This window comes from Cyrtonyx montezumae, unplaced genomic scaffold (assembly GCF_038088225.1).
Source record: "Cyrtonyx montezumae isolate F1298 unplaced genomic scaffold, pur_monq_1.0 scaffold_0, whole genome shotgun sequence".
Lineage (NCBI taxonomy): Eukaryota > Metazoa > Chordata > Aves > Galliformes > Odontophoridae > Cyrtonyx > Cyrtonyx montezumae.
In genome coordinates, this window is record NW_027071824.1 from 4,432,199 (window position 1) to 4,457,809 (window position 25,611).

The following is a 25,611-nucleotide window of genomic DNA, read 5'->3' on the forward strand; positions in this document are numbered from 1 at the left end:
CAGTACTTTGCTTGTAAGTCATTCATCAAAGCCATTCCTTGCAAAAATGATATCTTGCTTTAGTCCGTGTGCCCTTGGTGCACCTGATCGAACTGCCTCATTTGGTAGCTCCATAACTGCAAAATTTTATTTTCTAGGCTTTAGCAGAGTCAGCTGAAATCTGTGATGTGACTTTAAAAGGAACTGCTTTGTTCCTTTTACTGCACACCCCTGGTTTCCTGCAAGTGCACTGCAGCACTGGGATGTTTCTACATTGTAAAGCTTTTTAGCATACTTAGAAACAGCAAGTCTTGAGGGAAAAGTGAGCTTGGGGATCCTTAGTTCAGAATTTAAGCCAGAGTCAGGTCCCTTACTAAAAGTTCTCAGCTGTATAAACTGAACGTTCCTGGAACTCAATCCTTCAGAGCTTAAAACTTTGAGTGAAACATTGTAATCCAAATCTGTATGGAGTACAGCTGTCTGTGAGAGAAAGTATAAAATCTGACTGAGATTTTTCTTCCCTTTGTTTTAGCACAGTCTTTCATCACAGGATGGTTGACTCTGGCAGGTGCCTCTGGGTCTGTCATGTCCAGCCTGTGCTCTAGCAGGGACACTCAGTGCAGGCTGCCCAGGCCTGCCCAGGTTGCTTTTGGAGATCTCCAAGGAGGAGGCTTCACAGCCTCTCTGGGCATCCTGTGCCAGTGTTTGGAGGACTTCCAAATGGTTTCTGAATTGTCCCTGGAGCTCAGGGAAAGTGGAAGGAGGTGACTGTGAAGGTCACATCAATTGTGTGGATGTGTTTTTAGATAATTTGCAGGGAGTGATGTTCTCCCCCATCCCCAGTTCATACAACACAGGTGACAGATATAATGCACATGCCACTAACTCTCAGAAGTGACCCCTGCACAACAGGTTTGAGTGCTCTCAGCCTAATGTGTTAGTAATTATCTTGAGCATTGTGGATAGAAACCACAACTCATGATCCTTCCTGTGTAGCTGTCTGTGTCTGTAAATCCTGAGGATTAACGACTGGAGATAAACAGGCACACTGAAGAGTGAACAGCCCTGCTAGGGTCAAATTAGGTCTGCTTTGTGTGCAATACTATGTTTTTGTATAACTTGCTCTTAATTCCCATCTATGAGCTCATCTTTCAAAACTTAACAAATCTTACTGCTGACACACCACCTGTGTGATTTAGTTCTATGAGTACAAGATTATACAGCATTACATGTGAAGAGTTTGTGTTTTGTGTTCCTATGTAACCCTGCTCTAAAGCTATTTGAGAGCCTGTTCTTTATTTATACTTTTCTGCCTCAGTTTTTGCGATTAAACAGTAGTTTTACCTGGTTGTGTATGACATCCCTTGCTGTCAGCCTCGAGAAATGCTAAACATAAAACATAATTGTGCAATGATGAAAGAGTCAGGCAGCATATGGAGGTGCTGTTTGGAAAGCTTTGTCTCCTAATTTAGGTCAGTACTTTCAGTGTGCTGTGCTGCTTACAGCACAGCAGTTGTGTCAGCCTTCCCTGCATAATAGGTGTGTGTGGTAAGCTGATTCTGCCTGCAGGCCTGCAGTGTGGCTCCGGCCTACGCACAGCATGGAGTCATAGAATAGCTTAGATTGGAGAGGACCTTAAAGATCACCTAGTCCCAACCTGCTCTGTGTGCAGTGCTGCCCCCCACTCAGCTGCCCGGGGCCTCATCCAACCTGGTCTTGAGTGCCTCTATGGGTGGGCCATCCAAAACTTCTCTGAGCAGCCTGTTCTGACATAGACTCCTTTATACAGGGAGTGTGGTTCTGTGGTGTGATTATTATTTCATATGAAGTAAGATCAAGAATTTATATACAACTGTGACAAAAAACCCAAGTAAAATAGCCTTTCTTTCCTACTACTGGTGTTTTGGGGGGAGGTCTTACATTCGTCCTAGTTGTATAATGGCAAGTCTGCTTGTATTGTGTGAGAAACTGCAATGCTAAGTGTGGTGGGAGTGCAAATGTTCTGCTTCCCTTGTTTTTCTGTGATAGGAAATATCTGTGAATTCTGGGTGGCTGTTCTGCTGTGTCAGCTGCCTGCAGGCTGTAAGTATGGTAAGGTGTTAGGAGTTTTGGCACTTTACCTTAGGAGAGAAAGAAGGATCTGTAGGTCCAGATTTGAAAAACAAACAATCCTTCAGGAATGTAATTCAGAGGATTACTTCTGTAGCATCTCGCTGGTTTATACCTTTAAAGGAGATCTGGGTTTGTTTTAAAAAATCAATACACACAGAAGTTAATTAAGCATGTCCCTGTTATGTTGTGATAAAAAATAATGTGATAAATGAGATTTGTGCCTTCAGTGTACAGCCTGGTTTCATGTTCTAAAGTGTGTCCTGTTGTCTTTGTCTTTTCCAGATGTTTCTGACTGTGTACCTCAGTAACAATGAGCAGCACTTCACCGAGGTGCCAGTCACCCCTGAGACAACATGCAGAGATGTGGTGGAGCTGTGCAAAGAGCCTGGTGAGAGTGAGTGCCACCTGGCTGAGGTGTGGTGTGGCTCAGGTAGGTTAGACTCCAGCACAGAGATGTGACTGATGCAGTCCTGTCCCAGGGAATTTCTGCCCTACGTTTTTGTTAATCTCTTCATCTGAATTGCATCTCCTTGGGAAGGTGCATACATGTAACAAATGATTTAAAGTGGGAGAAAAAAAAAGTCAAGCATGCAAATTTTCTTATGCATCTGCAGCTCTTCTCCAACTCAAGCGAGTCTTGGAAGCTTGTAGGGGAGTTGCTTTTTTGTTCCTTCTCCAAGTGGCTTGTGCAGGGTTTTTGAAGTGGCAAATATCAGTAGTACTGCGGAACAGTCTTCTAAATCCCATGGCTACTCTCAGTTGCAGTGACCAAGGAGAACTTCCTTTTTTGGATGTTGCTTTTGTCATTCATTAATTGAGTCTGGGAGGGAAGGAATGTTAGCAAGAGTAGAGAGAGCCATCTGATACTAGATGCTTCTAAATGAAGGTATATAGTGGGTGAGAGGAATGTGGTGGGATGGGGGACAGTAAGTTCAAATCTCTGTAAGCTTCCATTGCTATGGTTAACATGTCAACAAACAAGTTAAAAGCTGAAGTATGGCTAACTTTTGCTGGCATAAATGGGAGGCAGCTCTTATCTTGTCTTCATTGTTTTCTGAGATTGGTATTTGCTGAGTCTGTTCTCATGGTTAGTGGCAGTTGTTGTCAGAGGACTAAGAACCCTATTGTTGATAAGGTAAAAATATTGGTAATCATTTTAGAAGCTAAGTTGTTCCCTTTGTGAATCTTGTCACGTTTACTAATTATATACTATCATGTACTAGCACTGGTGTGTGTGTGCACATCCAGGACCCTGCAGTTTCAGATGGTACTTTTTAACAGTTGTCTCAAATCATTTGCTATTAAATGACTTAAGTACTGGGTGAAGTAAATGCACGTTGTTCTAATAAAAGTGTTTCCTTCTTTTAAGCATCTGTGTAAATGTTTGCTACTAGAGGGTACAAAATATATTGTATATTTTGAATATTTTTTTGAAGGGGGGAGGAAAACCCTAAACTTTGCTAACATCTGAAACAAAAGAAGGTAAAGTTCACTGTCTTGTTTTGCCAAGATACCCCATGGTTTCCATTACACCAAGCAAGTTAAACTTGATTTTAAAATAAACATGGTACATGCCAGCCATCCTTCTGAGGTAGAAATAAAAGATGAATGTTGAAAAATGAGTGCTTGGACTTCAGTTACAAAGATTCTTCTGAGATAGCTTGTCTCTCTTTCCCTCCCTGACACTTGCTCAGGAATTTAAGCCTCTGTTGTCAGACTATATTAAACGTACTTTGAAACATTGCCTCAAGCTCTCTTGAGGCACTCCCTGAATGGGGGCAAGCTTACTGCTCTTGCTGTCCTCCCAGTTTTGCTTGGAATATCAGGGCAGGCTTCCTTGATCTTTGTTACTGTTGGAATCCTGTTAGATGGCTACCTTGAGTGCAGAAAGCAGCCAGAGGTGTGAGTTTGTCTGTAAAGGCTTTCAACCTCTCCTTCGCCCCCTCCACGCACACACACTTTAGAAGACAGGGAATAAGAACTGAGGTCTGTTTATTTTAGCTTCTTGAGCTTGTCAAATGTAGTTTTGCTTGATGTTTGGAGATCTCTTGACCTTCCTTCGAAGTCGCTGAGTAGTGTCGAATCCTTGGGTAGAGTGCATCTCCCTTACTGATACTTTCAGTTAAAGTACTGCCTTGTGCTACAAAGCTGGTTCGTGAGACTGTTAAATACTGTAAGATGGAAATTTGTCAATCATACTGTTTTTTTTGGTGTTTTTTTTTTTGAATTAAGGTTTAGCAGATGAAGAGCTTTTTTAGCTGTCTAGACAAGTAACCGCTAAGAGGCTGCTTTTTCTGTAACAGTGACCTACTTGCTTATTCTGCAAAGCTAATCTCTTTTGACAGTGACTCCAGAAATTTTTCTTCCTAGATTGCTTGAGCACAGCTGCACTATTTTCATTTTAAAGAAGCCCTTTCATGTTGGAAAAAAGCTTTTCACGTGCTGAAAACATTTTAGTAGCTCCTCTTTTCAAACTGAAAATGTTTATTCTTAACACTAATAATTCTGTCCCTGAGATGATTGTTCCGTATTAAGATGGTTACTTTGAAAGTCTTACCGCTGAATGTGAATGAACTTCTCTGATTTCTTTCTTTTTTTCTTGTCTAAACAATGAAAGGAAATATCCAACAAAACCATTGTTGGCTCAAACCAAACTGGTGGTGTTTAATTTCAGCCTTTGTCTGCTTGCCCCCATCCTCTGGATGGGTACAATACTTGTTGTTCATTTGGCACCGTGTGCAAGTGGATCCAACCTGATCATGAGCCTCAGATACTGTCACAAGATACTGTGATCGTGCCCTAACTACATAAAATTGACTACTTGCAGTGTGTTAACTGCACAGCTGCCATCACTTTTAACAGACACAAAAATGTATGCCAATGTATCTAGAATAACAGAAGGAATTTCTTTATTGTAAAGGTTTGAAGGACAGTAGTAATTCTGATTATATTCATCCTGTGAATGCCTAGCTTTGAAGCGTGTAAAGTTTGGAAGAGCAGCAATACAGGAAAACAGGAGCACTGCTAAATAAAGGCAGTAGACATAGACTTTCATTGAGTTTTTTGTAATGTCAAAAGGCAAAGAGTAAGTGTTAAAAATCTGAGATGTGACCGAATCCTGAACTTGGGAACAAAGAGCAGGAAAAGCAGTTCAATTGAATTTGTGCGTGTAACTTCTATAGAAACTTCATCTCAACTGCCTGAAAACAACAGGAGATTCTGACTGGAGTCACTTTTCACACTCTCACAAAGTGGAGGGATCCTCCTAGGAATTGTAGAGAGCCCTTGGGAGCTGGGAACGATAAGTCAGTGAGTTATGCTGAGGTACTGCAGGAGTGGGGCAACAGGTCCACCAGTTCTGTTTCTATGATGGTGAGTTGGTACAGTGAATTACAAATAAAAAACTAAGGTGCTCAGCTAAAAACTAAACTTTGTGTTTCCTTGGGTTGTGATGGGACCCTCAGCCTTTCCTTCTGTTAGACTTCTGAAGGGCTCTGGCATCTTTTCCGAGGTGTTGGTTCACCTTCTGAAACAACTTTTTTAAGGAAACTGTAGAAAGGCGTTGTGTGATTGTGTGGGTTAGGTCCACCCACTGCACCTTAATAAGGACAATGTTTGAAAGATGGTGGATAGATGCTTTTGTTACAACTTCTAACTACACAGGGATGTGATTGTAAGCTGTCTTTACCTTTTCAGAACGTCCTATAGCCGATAATGAACGGATGCTGGATATTTTGCAGCGCTTTGGGATGCAGAGAGGTGAAGTTCGTTTCTTTCTTAGACATGAACGCTCTCCCTGCCGGGAATCAGGTAGGAGTTGGTCTTAGCTGGTAAAGTGAAGTTTCCTTTAATTCCTCAAGGATAAGGAAACAATGTGCATATGTTATACATCCATGCTGGTAACCAGCATGGTATTGCAAATCTTTTTGGTCCAACCTTCTCTTTCTTATGTAGAGGGAATGCTGATAACAGAAAACTGCACTTGCTGTTCACTGTCCTTTTTTCATTTTTAGTAAAGACTTTTATCTTCCCATATCTGATGTGGGAATATTAAATCTGAATGGAAACTTTAGCAGCTTTTCTAAAGCTCAGCATGACTGCAGCATCTAAGAGCATTCCGTGCTAAATGTACTAGCCAGAGTTAAATATCTAGGGATATGTGATTAGTCACCTAAAAGGAAGGAATTGTGATCTTTTCCTTTATGTTTAGTAAGCAAATCACAGTATGGTGACACCTTTTGCTATGTGATATTAGCATGTTTCATCTGGGTAGTACTTTGCAAATGGCAGAGTTCTTTCAGATTATAAACAAAAAATTGTATTGTTTCTTCTTTTGTATTGAATGCTACATCTGAAGTGGTAAGTAAAATCCCAAAGTACTTTACCATCTATGTTATCCTGCATTTCTGCCTAGGGACTGGACAAAGGTCTCAAGATTCAGCCTTAAAAAGAAATGGTGTGAAAGTGCCCAGTGATCGAAGAATGGAGAATGGGGTAAGTTCTTTATGTATTGGCCAGTGTAGCAAAAGCAGAGGCTTCCCTTCTTCTCAGATGCTTGTGCAAACCCTATCCTGGAAGCTAAGAGATGATTTTTGAGAAATTTCTCATGACTACGCTAAAATAGACACAAAGCCTCTGACAATTATCACTCTTTTAGTTCTTGAATTTCCTCCAGACGTGTTATTTGCCATATGTGTGTTTTGTACCAAGGAACATGGGGTGGGGCGAGGGGGAGGAGGATATCAGTGTTGCTTTCCCTCCTCTAATCCCATTCAAAGTTTTCCTTCCTTTTTCTTCAATTCATTGATCGATCCTTTCCACGTCCAGTTTGATGTCAGAGTAGTAGCCTGCTTTTAGTTCTGGTTTTCAAGTTGAGACCAGCTAGCATCTCAAAATCAAATCCATTCTGTCATTTTCTTGTTGCTCCAGAAGACGTTAATATGGATATAGGATTAAATCTGGATTCAGGAAAGATGCAAGCAGATAACTAATGTAATAATAGTGTTACCTTTGATTTCCTTCTATTCTTTAAATTTTCTATTTTCTTCAGTTTATGTAGAAGTACTTTGAATCACAGTGGTACCTAGAACCACCAATCTGCCTTGCCATGTGCTGAACATTTTGGACTCAGTCAGTCAAAGCTGAACCATGCTGAGCGTAATTATACAGGGCTCTGAAATGCCACTTTAAAATGCCACTGGGATTTTTCTAGAAATATTAATTTTTCAAGAGATGTTAGTTGCATGTGTTGCCGGGTTGGGGCACTCATCTGTACAGGCTTCTGAGTAGTTATTTCCTTTAACATAGAAAAATGCTATTTTTAATTATTTTATTCTATGTTCTGTTATCATTTTTAAGAATTTTAATCATAGCTTTCTGCAGTAGCTCTATTGAATTGTACACTAGCCAAATTAGAAATTCTAGTATTCTAATGCTTTGGATTTTCATTGTCAGGTCAGTGCTCCAAGGATGGATATGACACTGGCTGAACTTCAGGAGATGGCATCACGCCAGCAGCAGCAAATTGAGGCTCAACAGCAAATGCTGGCTAACAAGGTGAGCTTGGAATAAGATTGATTGTGACTTGGAACATACATGTTAGGATTATATGAAGTGGAAGAAGGGTTAGGGACTGGTGTGTGGGTTTTCTTTTATTTATTTCATCCCTCGCTTCTTATAAACAGAGAACTCACTTTAGCTCCCGCTTCTTAAATTTGTAAGCCAGCCTATACACATTTCTAGTAGTAAAACGCTAAAATAGGGTCACTGATATCACCAGTGCTATAGCTTACTGAAAGGGTAGAACATACAGTGTTAATGCTGTCATTTATCCTGGTCTCTATGCCAGCCCTGTTTGTGCTCTGTGTGGTGACCAGCCATTCACCAGTTTGATTGCTGAACAATGCCTTTGTCTCTAGACATAATGCTGTCCTGTAATGGTACCTTGCTTTCTACTGATAAAGTTCAGTGTGCCTAGTTTCCTGGGGCAGCTGTCTGAAAAAGATTGCCTTCATGTGATAAAGTAACTAGGACAGTGATTTATAAAATGTTTGCTGAATGGCAACAGAAAAGCTAATGATGGCACAGTGGCTGCTCCTGAATTGTTTAGGGAAAAGATACTCTGAATATGTCTGCAGAGTGGTAGCATGGATTTTGAATTTGACTTTAGCATTGTTGTTATTCACTGCTATTGAAAATACCACTGACAGGACTGCTGTTAGCAGAGGATTTTTACACATGAGCTCAACCTGAGGAGTGTTTGACTGAGTGGATTAGTTCCCAGGCCCTGCAGAGTGTGCTTTGCTGAGGAGGAAGTCTGCTCTGGGGCTTCTGTCTGCTCCTGTCTCACTACTCTTCCTCTCTCAGAAGCCCTTCCTTACTTGACTGACTCACTAACAAGTAATGGTAGTAGATATTGGTCTTATAAATAGCACTAAAACTGTTGTGACCATATATAGAACCCAAAATAGGAAAAATTCATATATTCATTGTAAGGTGAGTCATACAAGAGTTAAGTTAGGAATTTGTCTGCATCCTGCCCGTCAGGTAGGAACCTTGCTGCCATTGGTGGCAGAGTAACCTTGTGGGTATCACGATGTACAATTTATCATCTAAGATACCTCTCTATAAAGATGTTTGGTAAGCTCTCTTTGTTCTGAAGAGAGACTTTCCATTGCTTCTTTCGTGCCTTCTGAAATCAAATGCAGTATTAAAAATAGATTTAGAAGGGAAGACAACACTTTCTTTTCAGACATGGCTTGTAATATCTGTTTTTTCTTTTTTTTCTCTCCACATTTCCCTTTATGGAATTGACTCTAAACCAGTGTATGTATTGCAGGTGTTGCCTGGTTTTCTCGGGAAAACAAGCCCATCTTTTCCTCTTTCTTTTTTAGTCAAAATGCTCAGGAGTCCATGTTTCTAAATAAAACTAGTGACTTTATTTTTAAAATCTATTTTTCATTTGAAGAAAATGTTGTGTTCTAATTCTAGTAGCCACTGGTAGTCGTGGCTGTTAGTCTATGTTTGGATGCTTGGGAAAGTCAGCTTTCCTACCACTGAAATAACACATCATCTCCAGAACTAAAAGCCATATGTAATGGCCACTAACTTAAAGGAAGTCTCTGTAGATGATGGTTTATTTTAGCTCTAAACTTTGGATATCTGTGTATAGAAATGGGTGGTGTGCCACCGTACTGTTACAATCTTGGAGCAAGTGAAATCATTCTCTGCATTGAAATTGTCTACTGCATAAGTGGAGCTAGGGCAATATAAAAGTTTTCCTATGTCTTGAATTATTCTGTGTTGCTTTTCAAAGCTTTGCTGTTCTGTGATTGTCATTTTTAAGGAAGTTCTAGTGGAACCTGAAGAAGTACAAAGAGTGACAGACATATCTATAATTTATGGAATACTTTCTATCTAAAGAATGTCTAAATGACTGTAAATTGTGCTGGAAAATATTAAAATGTGTCATATGATAGAGATTGTAAAGTACAAACAGAATAGAGAAGGTAGAGAAGAAATCATGATGAGTTCTAGCAACTGAAGAACAAGAAGTCAGGATGCTCAGTAAAGGAACCAATGACCAGAGATGCGGTGGCAGTTGTATATAAGTTTTAAGAGTGTTTCTATCAATATTTCACTATTAGTCACTTTTTTAGAATAAGTAAATTCCTTGTCTTGCCTGTAGGAACAGCGTCTGAAATTTCTGAAGCAGCAAGATCAGCGACAGCAACAGCAAGCTGCTGAGCAGGAGAAACTGAAGCGTTTAAAGGAAATTGCTGAGAATCAGGAAGCTAAACTTAAGAAAGTGAGAGCACTGAAAGGCCACGTGGAGCAGAAAAGACTCAGCAATGGGAAGTTAGGTGAGTTGTTGCCTGGGGAAGGTAGCCTGTGGTTTTTCATGGAGCGTAGTTCTTGAAACTTGGAAATCTGTGGTGATTTCAGTGATTCAGAAGATACTTGCAGTATTCCAAGAAAAGTTAACTTACTTGAATGCTTGTATATACGACAGGAATTCTTTCTTTCCTTTCTGTTCATACCTCACACGTTTAGGCTGTTACTTTCCTTTTGGCCTCTAACAAAATTGTGAGCTGCTTGGCATGTTACCCACGCTTCCTCTTATGCAATAGGTAACCTAGTGGCCAAAGTGGCTGTATGCTTTCAGTCAGGAAAATCGTGCTAAATGTCTGCCTTTCTGCAGTACACTAGCTGGGTGACTGCATCAAGTTGCTGAACTGCAGTATTACATGTTTTGCTTCAGACTTACACATTCTCCTCCCTCTTTTCTTCTTCCCTCTCTATCCATATCATACAGAATTTGTTGCTTCTGGGTGTACTCAATGAAAATATGTTGCTTTATTAGAGCTGCTGTCTTCTTTTATTTAAAAAAAAGCGTATTGCTTTACAGATGAAAGCAGAAGATTTTCTGTGGGAATAATAAATTCTGTTTGGTATTTGTTTTGTGTAATGCAACTCAGTTTAAAGGAAGAGAAAAACAGTAAAGTAACACAAAGGAGCAAGAGCTGAGACTACACAGCATGTATGTCTGCTTCCCTGCACCACACCCAGCAGGTCTGGTCTTGGTACTTGCTGGAACGATTCCTTGTTCTTCAGATTTTGTTCTAAAATACTACAGCTTTGAATAATTAGAACAGCTGATGACCATGTGTAGTAAACCCTTAAAAAAGGCTTTGTTTAGTGTAACAGCTTGAGTGTTTTGTCATTATGTCATCTGTCATTCCTCTGATGTAAACTCAGGCGTTCTGAGCATTGTACGCTTGCTTTGTTTGAGTGAACATCCCCCTATGAAATCTGGGTGTTATTGTGAATTTAGCAACTCTGCTGGTGTGCTCTGGACAGACAGACTTTCCATTGCCTTGCTGCCGAGTTTGCTTGTTCAGCTCCCTCAAGAAAGAGCTGTTTTTGCAGGGACCACAGGCTTGCAGCAGCCAGCCGCTCTGTGCCCCCATCGTGCTGCCTTGGAAGCAGCCCACGCTGGGCTGTTTCTCAGGGCAGCTATTGTGCTCTCTCGCCCTCTTCAGTGGAGGAGATTGAACAGATGAACAGCCTGTTCCAGCAAAAGCAGCGTGAGCTGGTGCTGGCAGTCTCAAAGGTAGAGGAACTCACCAGGCAACTGGAGATGCTGAAGAACGGCCGGATTGATGGCTACCACGACAACCAGTCAGCTGTAGCTGAGCTTGATCGCCTGTACAAGGAGCTGCAGGTAGTGTGGAGGGTGGGAAGTTGACTGGGTGGCGGTTTCTCGCATTGAGAGGAAACCCTGTGCCCTTGCTCTGAGCTGAGCTATGCAGTTGCTGAGGGCTGTGGGTGCAGGGCTGGCTGTGTTGAGATCAAGGTAGAGAAGGGACAGAACACTCAGCCTGCGCCTTGTCCTTGAGGGCAGTTTGGAGATGACCCAGCATTATTTTTTTTTTCCAGAATATAACGTCAGGAGAATATAGTCTGTTTCAGAATACAGTCTTGGGAGTCAAGCAAGACTTGACTTTTTAGAAAGTTTTTCTTTGTAGCTGTTTCCTGTCCCCTATCCCCATCCTGAAAGTTGATTTGTGTTGATGTTTTTGTTGTTTTTTTTCCCCCCTCTTCCTGCCTCCCCTTCCCCCCCCCGCCTTGTGAATTTATTCAGCTGAGGAACAAACTGAACCAGGAGCAGAATGCCAAGCTGCAGCAACAGAGGGAGTGTTTGAACAAGCGCAACTCGGAGGTGGCAGTCATGGACAAGCGTGTTAATGAGCTGCGGGAGCGCCTGTGGAAGAAAAAGGCAGCTCTGCAACAGAAAGAGAACGTACCAGTAAGTGATGGATGCTTCAAACACCAACAAGGGCTTTTATTTGTGGTGCATATGGACTGAAGTACAAACTTGCTTGGGGAGGGCTGTTCAGATGTTAGATGTGTAGTTTTTATTCATTCATGGTGGAAGTCTTGTATTATTGAAGTACTTTTCATGGTACACTGATGTTAACCTACTTACTGTTTATGATCAAGATGACATTTTATGCTGTCGTGGAATTTCTTTTTCAGATTTTCTTGTTATTACTGCATCCTACCTTTTGAGGCTTCTTAGAAACATCTTTTTTTAGTACTTGAATATAGTTTTTTCACTTGTTTTTATCTTTTTTGACTTATAGTTCAAACTCTTTGGATGGATATTACAGCATACAACTCATTACATTTTTTCCCTTTCTTTTTTTTCAAGGTTTCTTCTGATGGGAATTTACCCCAGGCAGTGGGTTCTGCTCCAAGCAGAGTGGCAGCAGTAGGTCCTTACATCCAGTCCTCTACTATGCCACGTGTTGCTTCCAGACCTGAACTTTTGGTGAAACCGGCATTTTCAGATGGGACCCAAGCTTTGCAGACATCTGATGGTCCACTGAAAACACAAACTTTGCCAAACATGCGAGCTGGGAGCAGTTCACAAGCTAAAGTTCCTGCAGGTAATAGCCTGTAATCAATATTTATTCTCTAGAACTGCTTTTTTTTTCTTCTAATTTGACAGCCCTAATTTTTTCTTTTCAAGCCAAGTATTATTTGAGTTGGAGGTCTTCTTGGAATTGTCCTGACCCAGTGAGTGTATTTTACAAGTACTGAGGCTGTAGGATTAAATGCATTAAAAATGAAGTAATCGTCTTAGTGAATAATCTGAGATATTATACAGTTTAAAACGTAGGAGGATTCATCTTGTGTTTTTCTTTTCTCCTAAAAATCTCCTAAATATACAAAAAATACTTGCTCAAATTTCAGAGGCAGTTTTAGGACACATGTGGCTAACCTGTTGACTGGGCTGAATAACTAACAAAGTCAAGTTTTCTGATTGTGCTTCTTTGAAATATGTGAAAGATCAGCAAACACTGCAAGAAATATTATAAAGGTGGCAATTGTTTATAACACAGAAATAGAAATGAGCCTGCTGAAGTTTTGGTGACACAGGACTATGGATTGACCACACCTGTCCCACTCCTGATGTGAAGCCTGGCCTCTGCTGTGCGGAGTGTTGGTGGAGGTTGGCCTGGCTGCTCTTCAGCTTTCTACTATGAGATACTGTTCAGCTCAGAGAGAGCAGAAATCAGAAGAAACTAGGGAGTTGCAAATATCTTTCCTGTGTTATCTTTCAGAATTGCTTTTCAGCAGGGAGATATGAGAAACTCAAATCTCCTCAAAAGGAAAAACAGAGGCTGTGCTTATAGAACAGTTCTGTTTCTTCATCTCTCTCCCTCCCCCCTCTCCAGTGCTGGCTGATGTTTATAAAGTACCAAGCTGCTTCTACTCTGCTGGAAGATGGGGAACAGTTAGGTTTTATGTAAGTTTAGATCATAAAACTACCAGGTTGGAGTTTTAGTTCTGGTCTGCACAAGATATAGATGTTTGCTGCAGGAGTGTGTGGTAATGGACTAGTTGAACTAAGCCACCACTCCTTTTCTAGCATTTGGGCAAAATGACTCTTTGCCTGGGGTGATATCTGATACTTTCTCTTCTGCTCATCACTAATATTTGAGCTGGGTACCACTTATGGTGATGGTGTGATAGAAGGCTAGAAGTTGGTTAGAAGCTGGTTGCAAGTTGTAAGCATCATCTTTGTTGTTGAAGCAGAATGGGTATCTATTCGAGTGAATGTGAAGATCAGTTTTAATGCAATGCCTGTGTACGTGTTGATCCACGCAGATGATTTTCTACTTTTATGGATATTGTTACCAGGATTTATTTCTGCTTTCATATATCATGTTTTTCTCAGATGCACAAACTTCACCGCTCCTACTTACCCGGGGTGCTAGTTCAGCTGTTGACATAAGTCAGCAGCATGCCCAGGTGGGTGCTAGGACAAGAGAAGTGAATTGTCCCCCTGTACTTGGCTCTGGTGAGACTGTACCTCAAATACTGTGTTCACTTTTGGACCACACGCTACAAGAAAGATGTTGAGTTACTGGAGTGTGCAGAGGAGCAATGAAGCTGGTAAAGGGACTAGAAAGCAAGATGTAAGAGGAGAGCCTGAAGGAACTGGGTTGGTTCAGTCTGGAGAAAAGGGGGCTAAGGGAAGGCTTCATTGCTCTCTGCATCTGCCTGAAAGATTGTAGTGAGGTAGGTGTCAATCTTTTTCTCAGATGACAACTGATAGTAGATGTGGAAATGGCCTCAAATTGCACTATGGGAGATTTAGATTGGGTATCAAGGTTTTCTTCATGGAGAAAGTGGTTAAGCACTGGAACAAGCTTCCCATGGAGGTGGTAAAGCCTCGATGGGTATTTTAGAAATATGTGGATGAGGCACTTGGAGTTATGATTTAGTGGGGGACTTGGTAGTTAGGTGAATGTTTGGACTTGATTTTAAGGTTGTTTTCTAGCTTAAATGGTGGTATGTACTAGAATCAGAAGTGATGGATTTCCACAGCAGTTAGTCCACACGATATACAAGCATCATACAGACTGACTCCCACTCAAATCAAAACCAACAAGCAACTTCACTCTGCAATAGATAAGTAAATAAAACAATATTTTAAACTGTTTCATTTGTTTTCTCCTAGGTTCTGTGGTCCCCAGTTCAAAACCTTCCCCATCTGCTGAATGGACTACCTTAAATGCAGATAACCATATAAGTCAAGGATCTACTTTGACTTCAGGAAAGGGAATTGCAGCTGGTGAAGGTCAAGGTAGGCTCTTATGTGACTGTCTATCTAATCTTATAATATGGGACTTGGTTTAATGGCACGTTTTCCCTAAACATGCCTCACTAAATAGTAAAATTGAGAGCACAAAAAGTCAAGGGTTATTGCTGTACAAGCTGCAGTATGGTGTTGCAGGGATTTTTTTTAAATACCTTATTTCAGGTGGTAAAGTGGATACTAATGCCTTCAGAAATGCTTTTATTTGATTAGCAAGACTGCATTTGGCATGCCCTTGCGTCCTTAGTACAGAAGAAATTTGGATACCTTAAAAGCATTCCTTGTATACACAGTCTTAACTTTTGCACAGATCAGGATTCTTACTGCTACGGTTGATTTGCCATTAAAAAATCTCTCTAACAGCAGCTGAAGGAGATGCTCTTTTACGAGACAAAGAGAAGAAAGTCCGTCCGTTCTCAATGTTTGATTCTGTGGATCAGTCTGCTGGGCTGGGGCCGCTAAGGAAGAACCAGAGCAGTGAAGATCTTTTGCGAGAAGCTCAGGTATGTAGGTTCAAATGCAAACTGCTGCACAGCTCTAAACTTTGCTGAGTTTTCATGTACTCCATCTGATGGAGATTACTACACAGCTATTCAAATTGCTTCCTGATAAGTAGTACTTGTAAAGTCTTCTTTGAAAAAACTTCTAAGGAGAAATGTTTTTACCTGTGTCTTGATTTATTATATAAGTAATACTGTTATTTTGTTAGTGTGGTGTGGGTATTATTTACAGAGACTCTATGTACAGGGGCATTTGCAGAAGAATTACAGAAGCTCTACAAATGATTTAAATACCTGTTCCATTGTTTAATTCATCAGTGTCCTTCACGTGGTTGGTTGCAGCAAGATTTCCCACAAGGGAATGATCTGATTGTGTAGGTGTGGAGTAGCATACAAGAACTGAGGATGTTAGGAGCTCAATTGGAAAGTAACTTCTTTCCTACAGATTCTAATAAGTCCTCTGCTACTTTGAGAGTAATTACTGTTGCCCAGTCATTGCTTGAAATTTTGAACATGGCTGCTACAGGAGGAGTGAAGGCGATCAGGGTCTCCTTAGGTGTACTTAAGTTAAAATGTTTGGAGAAGTCTTTGTGTTTCCAGCACAGTTGTAAACAATGCTAGATGTTGTGCTGTTTTGGGGGATCTTTGTTCTTTCTCAGCAGATTAATTAACGTGCTTTATTTTTCTTTCAGACAGCCAATAAAAATGTAACAAAGGTACCACCACCTGTCCCCATGAAACCAAAACAGATAAACTTGCCTTATTTTGGTCAGGCCAGTCACCAGCAACTTTCTGACCCCAAGCTGGATGGAAACCTACAGAAGCTGCCTTTGGCTGTTGCATCTATGGGGAGCAAACAAAAACCAGTGGCACAGCAGCCCTCCCATTCTCAGCAGATGCAGCGGATTTCTGTAACTCCTGTAGGTCCTTCCTCTAGCCAGGACCAGATTCTTCCCTCTTCCAAACAGGAGAGCCCCCCGGCAGCTGCTGTAAGACCTTTTACCCCTCAGCCATCCAAAGAGACCTCACTGCCACCGTTTCGAAAGCCTCAAACTGTGGCTGCAAGTTCGATTTATAGTATGTACACACAACAGCAGACTCCTGGGAAGAACTTCCAGCAAGCGGTGCAAAGTGCTTTGACAAGAGCACAGACCAGAGCACCACACTTCCCAAGTGGTAAGCCTGTAGCTCTTCAACTTTCTTCTGTTCTCATAAACTTCAGAGAGCTGTTTTCCATTTAATCTATGGGTACAGAGCTGTTCCTGGGGGGCAATTCAGCAAGATAGTGCAGCTGCAAGAATCTCAGGTGGATCTTGCATGTGATAAATAAACATTCACAAAGTGTGCAAAGTCTCCCTGTCTTCCATCTCCAAGTTAATTAAATCATAATGGTAGGCCTGGTTAACAGTTGAGTTCTGTTTGGTTGATTCTTCTGTTGTGCTTCTCTGCCTTAGGCAGGTGAATCAAGTTGTTTATGTTCTTGATAGGTTTCTCAATCAGGTGTTCACAGTTGTTCTTTCCCTACCATTCTCTGACTGCTCCCTAGTGTATGGCAAACCTGTGATGGCAGGAGCAGGTGTACAGAATCAGCTGCCGCAGTCGGAGAACATCTACTCAAACCTCCAAGGCAAGCCAGGCAGTCCAGAGCCCGAGATGGAAACAGCAGCCTCTGCTCACGAAAGTCATGAAACGGAGCGAATACCCCGTCCCCTCAGCCCGACCAAGTTGCTGCCTTTTCTGTCCAACCCGTACCGCAACCAGAGCGATGCTGATTTAGAAGCGCTGCGGAAGAAGCTGTCCAACGCGCCCAGACCGCTGAAGAAACGTAGCTCCATTACTGAGCCAGAAGGACCTAACGGCCCCAATATTCAAAAGTTGCTGTATCAGAGGACAACTCTGGCTGCTATGGAGACTATCTCAGCTCCGTCACATCCCTCCAAACAGACAGCGTCAGCTGTCAGTCCTGAAAGCCCAGTGGAAATCCCAAATCCTTATGCGAGTGCGGAATCCGAGAAAGAAACTGTTTCTTCTATGCCTGAACCACCCATTGCTGAGGAAGCAGAAAACATACCAGCAGATCAGAGTGAAGCTGTTCTTCCCTCCATTGCTTTAGACACGGTACCTGAAGGCGTATCAGATAGTGATGAATCCATGCAGCCAAAAATGGAAGAACCGAGCCACGAGGCTCCATTACCACTGGAAGTATACATGGAGGAGTATCCTCCATATCCACCACCTCCATATCCATCTGGGGAACCGGAGAGTTTGGGAGAGGACTCATTCAGTATGCGGCCTCCTGAAGTTACAGGGCAGTTCTCTTTGCCTCCTGTGAGTATTAGCTAGCCTAGAAATTTTGTGCTCTGAGTCCCCCCAAGCTCTGCTGTAAATCCTGTTTTTCCTATTGTAGACATTAAACAGATGTGGGAGAACTGTTGTGCAAATGGGCTAGAAGTCTCAATGGGTATTTTCTTTTTATCTCCAAATTGGATGACAGTAATGAAAAGCCTCTGCAATCTCTAAAATGAATGACATGAAGTTTCAAATGGAATTTGATACACAAACAGAAATCTTCTGAGCTTTCTAAAATATTCCTTATAGAAGTCTGCTTGTTACATCCAAACTATACTTTCTTCTTAGAGAAATTAAACGGTTTTTGAGGCAATACTTTTTTCAGAGAATTTTCCACTATTGCTCATATGAGATGGAAACTAATTCCCTTAATCCTGGGTTGCATTTGTTTATTTGTAAGTGCATTGCTTGAAAAATGAGGGGAATTGGACTCGTATAGTCTTTGCTTTAGTAAATCATTTGGAGGCAGCTGCTTGCATTTCCTCTACTGAAATGCTTTATTTAGGAACTTTAATTTGACATCAGTTAGTTCTCAAGTTAAGTGGAGCACCTCTGGGCTAAGGTTAGGCAGTATTTTAGAGTCTCATTTGTTTGGGAAATTCATTTGTGCATCGTATGGTGTCACCTCACTGTAGTAGAACAGAAATGTTTAATACTTTCTCTTCCTCAAAGAGTTTCTTTAAAATTTATAATTAATTTAATTTTAATTACCATATACATGAAAGCATTTTTTTTCTTCACTACTTCATTCTGGAGGAGTTAAAAGCTTTAGCATGCTTTTTTTAGCCCTGGAATAGTCATTGCAAGTTTTCATGCTTTTGAGACTGTGTCTTCTTCCCTTTAGCAAGGATACTGGAGCAGTAGTGTTTCCTAAATTGCTCAGACTCTGTTCTGGTTGACTTTGTAATAATTCTGCTATGATGAGAAGAAACCAGCCTAACTTCTTAACTTCAAGTTTAGAGATCTGGTTTGTGCAGACTAGGTCTTTCTTTAACAAGTTCTTTCTTTTGGTGCACACACAAGTCAATGAGCAAGAGAGTATTTTCTGGGAATCTCTTTTTATGAAACTTCCATCTTTGCATGTTTGCTCTTGCAAAACATGAGTCATTTCTATTCATCTTTGCTTGGACATCTGTTGGAAATTTGCATAGCCTTGTGAATAGTGCTTATTGCTGCTGCACAGCCAGCTGGGGAGAGTGCTGATCTAATGTATGCATATTCTCTACAGGAAAGAGTACAAACTAAGCTATAGAAATACTTGCTTTCCAGTATCATCAGGAGCATCTAGAGCTCATCTACATTTGATTCTACATACTTTCTAAAATCATTTTCCTTAACTGTTTCTGTTCCTGTTAACCTCTTAACTTAGCATCTCAGCTTAAAAACAAAGAAACCCAGAGACTCCACGTTAATTCATGCAGTTTTTCAAGTTTCTTGTTTTATGCAATAGCTCTGAGAGTTAATGCCAAAATCTAAAAGCAGAAAATTTTCCTGATTGTTAGGGACCTGGAAATTTGGGGATTTTAAGGAGTTTGATCAAGATGTCATTTGAGTTGAATATAGGAACCTTGCCTAGAGATAAAGGCAGAGATCTGTCATAACCTGCTGTATTAATTATGTATTGGGGAAGTGGTAGAAAATAGCCTATTTCATTTTAAACACTGCCTCAACTGTTTATTTCTGCTGCTGTTCTCAAGTTCATAATTTTATGTTCTTCCAGTAAAAATTTCCCATTACTGTGTTACCTTCTCTCAGGGGAAGAGGACAAACTTGCGTAAGGCCGGCTCTGACAGAATTGCTCATGGAATGAGAGTGAAGTTCAACCCCCTTGCACTGCTTCTGGATTCATCATTGGAGGGGGAGTTTGACCTTGTGCAGAGAATCATTTATGAGGTACAAATCATAGACTCCTTTGAGTTGGAAAGGACCCTTAAAGGCCATCTAGTCCAGTTCACGTGCTGCCTTCCAACAGCAAGTAACAGAGATCTGCCTTTGAGAGGACAAGTAGTCCTGGCATGAAAAGCCCACTTGGAGGCTGCTTTGTCTGTGTTAAATCCACACTGGGTATTTAGCACCAAGAGTGTAACTGTGTGGGAGCGAATTTATCACCTGTTTTCTTAAACAGTATTTTTACCTCCTATTCAGGCAAATTTTGCTTGTAGTCAGATAGGCAAGTCTTTGAAATTTATTATAAAACCTAAGTTATGTTTACTTTTTTTCTGAACTAGTTATTACTGTTGAATGGAAGCTATAAACTTTTATGTGAATCTTCTTGTGAGATGAGTTACTGCTGTAGTTTTCTTCCTGTTGCTGATATCCTCCATATAATTTGCTTCAAAATCCTATTTCAGAATAGGCTTGCTCATTTTTGTACACACACAGACACTTACTATAGGGAGAATCTGAATGGTTCCTTGTTCTGACTCGGTAGGTTGAAGATCCAAGCATGCCCAATGATGAAGGAATCACTGCACTGCACAATGCTGTGTGTGCTGGGCACACAGAAATTGTGAAGTTCCTGGTACAGTTTGGTGTGAACGTGAATGCTGCAGACAGTGATGGATGGTAAGGCTTTCTTTAAGTGGTACCTTATGGGTGCTGTCTGCAAGCCCACAGCTTACTGTGCTCTGAGCAGCATGTAGCCCCATAAACCTTGCTCAGTTCTCTTTCCAGTACTCAGATGATATAAAAATGAAACCAGGTAGGAAGCCTGTGACCTACACTGCAGGCAGGTAACAGTTAATGAGTTGCTTGTTAAAGGATGCTAGATAGCTTATTGGTAGACCATGGGAGGGCAATGATTTACTGTTATTTCACCTGTAATGGAAGTGTCTAATGCCCAAGATGCTTGCTGTGCCTCAGCAGTTATTCTAATTACCAGCACTTGTCCCCAGATCGTGTTTTGAAGTTGTTGTCAATATTGCAGCAGTAAGATGTGACTTTAGTAGGATTTCTGTGTGGGTTATTCCTTTTTTGGTTTTGTTGCTTTCTTATTGCCTTGGTGACCCATCTTAAAATGTTGATGGATTAGAAAAGTGTAAGATAACTGTAGAGATTCGTATGCAGCTTTAGGACTCAGGCAGCTTTTGGTAGCCCCTGAACTGTGAAAAGCAATTGCTTTTGCCATCCTGGGTTAAGTGCTTTGGGTAGGAAGTCTTCAGTGATATATAATTCTGATTGGTGGCGGTCAAACGTGAAGGTAATTCACTCCAAGGAGCCTGTAAGTACTGCTATGAACAATAACTGTCATCTTGGCTTACAGGACCCCATTGCACTGTGCAGCATCTTGCAATAATGTGCAGGTGTGCAAGTTCCTGGTGGAGTCAGGCGCGGCTGTATTTGCTATGACTTACAGTGACATGCAGACAGCTGCAGACAAGTGTGAGGAAATGGAGGAAGGCTACACACAGTGTTCCCAGTTCTTATACGGTAGGTGATGACAACCATCCTGGGTAACCAGATCTCCTGTTTCCTTCCAGAGAGGGTCCACATCTTTCCCTAGTCTTCCTTTTATTCCTGATGTATTTACAGAAGCTTTTCTTGATGTCTCTAGCCAGATTCAATTCTGTCTGGGATTTAGTTTCCCTTACCTGATCTCTATCTGCTTGGACGGTTTCTCTGTATTCCCCCAGGCTTCCACTCTCCACAGGCTTCCTCCTAGTGTTTGACTTTGTCCTCATTCATCCATGCAGACCTCCTGATGTTTTTACCTGGCTTCCTCTGTTGGGATGCATTGCTCCTGAGCTTGCAGGATGTGATTCTTAAATATCAACCAGCTTTCTTGGGCCCCTCTTTCCTCCAGAGATTTATCTTGTGGAGCTCTACCAACCAGGCCTCTGAAGAGGCCCAAGGCTGTCCTTGAGCTTCACGTTCCCTAACAGTCCCCACCTTGTTGGTGAGAACAAGGTCTGGAACAGCACCTCTCCTCGAGGGGCTCCCTTATTGCCTGAAAAGGAAGTTATCTTCAGTGTGTTCCAGGAACTTCCTGTGTTGCTTATGCCCTGCTGTGTTGTCCCTTCAACAGACATTGGAGTGGTTGAAGCCTTAACTAAAAGCAAGCAGATGTTCCAGGCACAGGTCTAAAATGAGACTTGTAAAGGTCAAAAACAAAGTGACACAGGCAGAAAATGACACCCAGGCAGTAAGATGGAGGTGGTAGTCAGCGTATGCAGGTATACCTGTTTCCCTATGACAGAAAAAGATGAGTGATGAATTAAGAGCACAAATAAGTGTTTCTTGCTCATCACTTAGGTATGGAAAATGTTAACACCAGCACAAAATTCTTACTCCTTATCAACCAGTGCTCTGTTCCTGTTTGCTTTCTGTTACCTCATGTTCTCTGCCACGTCCAGAGGTTAACTTTGCAATGCTGCCTGTTTCCTGACTGGTTTTTGGTAGGCTGATGACAACAAGGAGCTAAGTGTGGTTGATAGGCATTAAGATATTTTTCCTGGACTGCTGTGCAATATGAGTACAGCACTCTTTCCAACTGTCTTTTTTTTCCTTTTTTTTGTATTGCATATATTGCAGGAGTCCAGGAGAAAATGGGAATAATGAACAAAGGAGTGATTTATGGACTGTGGGATTATGAGGCTCAGAATGATGATGAGCTCTCAATGAAAGAAGGAGACTGCATGACAATCCTGCGCCGGGAAGATGAAGATGAGATTGAGTGGTGGTGGGCACGGCTGAATGACAAGGAAGGCTATGTTCCCCGCAATCTGCTGGGGGTAAGTCCTAATTTCTGGAGTCACATGTGGGATATTCACAACATTCTAAGTTGCACGTGGTTTGAAAAATGCAAAAGCAGGAGTTGAAGTTCTTCCTTTATTCCATAGGAGAGTGAAGTAACACCCTTTGTTTATATAACCACCAGATGATATTAATGGGTACACAGAACATGCATTGCCACCCTGCTATACATATCAGATTGTAATACTGACAGTATTACAATCTTATCTGAAATGAAAAGAACTTAGGAGTATTATGTGCACATAAGGTTTTGTTAAGTATGTGATCAGGGCTTCCCCTCTTTTCGGAAGCGATACATGGGTAGGAACAAAAGGCCTTCAGAACAGATGCATGTATTAAGAATGAGTCATCCTTTTCTCTACTACCTTTCTTTTTTTAAAACAAAAACAATTACATGCAAATAATGGATGTTTTCAGTTATTTCATCATATTTCTCATGCCCTGCTTGCTAGAAAACTGCAGCAGATGGGCACTTATTAAATTCTGTTAAGCTTTTATCTGCATATCCAACATCCCTGCTGCAGGAGGTGAGAGGTTCAGCTGATGCTAAAGATTAACCGCTGTGAATTTTAGCTTGCTGATGTATGATGATTGAAAGAGGCTGATCTTCCTTCCTTGTGCAGATCATGTGCATTCCTAATCTGGGTAGACTTTTCAGAGCTATACTTTATCTAATGCAAAATTAGTTTTCCTTTCTCTATCACTTTCAAGTCACACCTACCCACTAGGTAATGTAAAGTACTGCATAATGGAAAAATTTTGCTCAGTTTTTCCTCTCCAAATGTAAATGTTTCTAAACTGACAGTAGCCTCAGCCCTGCACAATAAAGTTTTTATTTCCTGCCCCATGGGGAGCTGGGCTTCTTCATGAATTTGCACACAGCCTTGAGCACAGGTGTGCAAGAACAGAGGAACAGCTGTGCTTCTGCAGTGAGAAGTATAGAAAGTACAAGGCAGAACAGCTCAAGACTGGGGATGACTCCTTCTTTACACAGCACAATCCCAACAGAACCTTTGGAATAACTACCCTGTTCAGTTTCAGTATCACCACCTGAGTATGCTATTTGTTAGTCTCAAAAAAACAAATCCTGGACTCTTAATATTGCATCTGAAATCTAGGCTAAGCTTTTGAGCCTAGATAAAAATGTTTGGTAGTTCACTATATAAAGTTGTACTTCTATCACAGCTGCTTCATCCCTTTTTGCAGTTAGGTGCACTGAAGAAAAGCAAGGATGAGTTAATCTGCCTCTTCTTACTGACTCAGTAGGTCACTAAGCTGTGCAAGAGCTCTAAAATTGAATACAAATAGAATGATACTGTCAAAATACTGACTGTTCAATACCAAATAAAATCTTTTCAAGACTGATTTCATCTCTGCTGGGGTGAAATCACAGTCATCAGGCTGAGGCAAAACTTTTGGTTGAAATTGTTGGTCATCTATTAATCCATTATTAGCTGATTAAGAACAAGAAGAAAGGTAGAGCCTCTCCCTGTATGGGGAAGAGAATATTTAAGAACTTTACCTGAAATAGCAGTATGTAATGTTGACGTGTTACAGCTTAGAGCATGGAGGATGCATCCTTCCTAGTTGAATGAAGTGCACCCTTCTATTGTACAGGAGTAGCCATGCTTTGCAGAGCAGGAGTTGAAAGTGAGGTCTAAAGAGCTTCCCAAGCACTCAGCTCTGTGTCATGTCCCATTTGTCATTATGCTGAAGCTGGGGCAGCCTGTGTACCTCCATTTGTGAGTAGGCGAATGGCACACAGCTGAAGAGCTGTGGGGTGGCAGATACTGATTATCAGCCAGGCAATTGGGTGAATTTAAGTGGCTACCCACTATGTGCTAACTAACACATGGCTTTTACATTTCCATGGTCCTTATGCAGCCAGATGTTTCCAGATTGCCCGAAGCTGTAGGTCTGTAGAAGCTGATGTGCATCAAGAGACAGAAGACAAAACACTTAAATACCTCTCTATTTCCCTTTCTAAAACAGGCAAAAAAATTTCCATTAGTTTACTGAGAACAAAATTCTCTTGACTTACAAACCATGAGCTTTCCCTAGCCCACCCACCTGGGTGGAGCTGGTCTGTGCTTTTCAATGCCTGCCTCTTGTACTGACGAGGTTAGTAATTTTTAAGCTTGCCCAAGGATACTGAGTTTACTTTTGTTACTGCTGAGTGTTTTCTGTAGGTATGCATTTCCTACTTAGGATTATATTAGAATTGTTTTACCAAAGAGATTTTTTTTTAAAGTAACCTTTCTAAGCACTGAAATTTTAAATCCCATTTTGTTTTACCCTCAGCTGTACCCAAGGATTAAGCCTAGACAAAGGAGCTTGGCATGAAGTTGCAGGGATGCCAGATTCTTGAAGTACTTGCTAATCGTGGATGACTTACAAAGAAAAAATTCATTCTGTGTTGGTTCCAGTATCATGAGACTTATTTCAATGACAATGTAATTTGAAACGATGAAGAATGTGCTTTGAAAACAAATGAAGGATTGATACATTAGTAAATAGATGAGGGCATTCTACAAGCAGAAATAATGCTTGCAAACAAACAGAATTATTCTGCCTGCGGTCTAAGCAAGCCTAATGTTGAGGTACTCGCTCTGATTTCTCCAAACATGGCAGAAAAGACTTTCACACTTTTCTGTGTTAAGTACAAGAACCTTTTCAGTTTACCACTGAATGAGTCATCATGAGACAGACAACCAGCTTTGTCCAAATCTATCCCGAGGCTTCTTCCAGATGGGAGAAATTAGGAAAGTATGTGTGCAGCACCCAAATGCTTATTGTTGGAAGCAGAACGTTTGCTGAAGAAGTGAAACTGAAGAGAGTCTGAGCAGTGGAGAACATGTGACCAATCCAGTAAGCAATAACTTTAAAATGCTGTAGCATCTTAGGAATTCTATGTATTCAAAATATTATGTGCTATAACAGACAATGTAGTTTTAGATTCCTCTTTTTGCAGAGTCTCATGTATTTATTGCCTTTTTTACTTTTAAAACTAAATGTAGAAACTTTCTGTAGACCCTGACAACTTACTTGTTTTTATTTGACTGTGATACCATTAAACTTTTGTCTCCTCTTAAGCTTTATCTCTGGGTGATTTCATGTAAAGCTTCTACTCAAGACCATGTGAAAATCTTGACAGTATGATACTCCTGTTCTACATTATGGTTACATTCAACTATTTTCTATATTAAGTTCAACCATCCCCTCTGCCCTTTCCATTTCTTTCTGTGTTTA

The 25,611-nt window shown here is 41.1% G+C and overlaps 1 protein-coding gene across 3 annotated transcripts in view; it reads left to right on the forward strand.

The window, feature by feature from the left end:
• TP53BP2 (tumor protein p53 binding protein 2) overlaps positions 1 to 25,454 on the forward strand; it is a 40,886-nt gene extending 15,432 nt beyond the window's left edge. Inside the window, exons 2-18 of one of the 3 annotated variants that reach the window (XM_065740867.1) lie at positions 2,374 to 2,521; positions 5,788 to 5,901; positions 6,506 to 6,585; positions 7,546 to 7,647; positions 9,779 to 9,953; positions 11,133 to 11,314; positions 11,735 to 11,899; positions 12,305 to 12,542; positions 14,624 to 14,749; positions 15,125 to 15,264; positions 15,954 to 16,437; positions 16,808 to 17,589; positions 19,366 to 19,503; positions 20,042 to 20,175; positions 20,873 to 21,039; positions 22,141 to 22,340; positions 24,664 to 25,454. In XM_065740867.1, coding sequence (XP_065596939.1) covers positions 2,374 to 2,521; positions 5,788 to 5,901; positions 6,506 to 6,585; positions 7,546 to 7,647; positions 9,779 to 9,953; positions 11,133 to 11,314; positions 11,735 to 11,899; positions 12,305 to 12,542; positions 14,624 to 14,749; positions 15,125 to 15,264; positions 15,954 to 16,437; positions 16,808 to 17,589; positions 19,366 to 19,503; positions 20,042 to 20,175; positions 20,873 to 21,039; positions 22,141 to 22,340; positions 24,664 to 24,705 — 3,417 coding nt within the window. In that variant the 3' untranslated portion in view covers positions 24,706 to 25,454. The remainder of the gene's footprint in view (positions 1 to 2,373; positions 2,522 to 5,787; positions 5,902 to 6,505; positions 6,586 to 7,545; positions 7,648 to 9,778; positions 9,954 to 11,132; positions 11,315 to 11,734; positions 11,900 to 12,304; positions 12,543 to 14,623; positions 14,750 to 15,124; positions 15,265 to 15,953; positions 16,438 to 16,807; positions 17,590 to 19,365; positions 19,504 to 20,041; positions 20,176 to 20,872; positions 21,040 to 22,140; positions 22,341 to 24,663) is intronic. The other 2 variants (XM_065740934.1, XM_065741014.1) reach the window with 2 other exon arrangements.
• Positions 25,455 to 25,611: the final 157 nt, after the last annotated feature.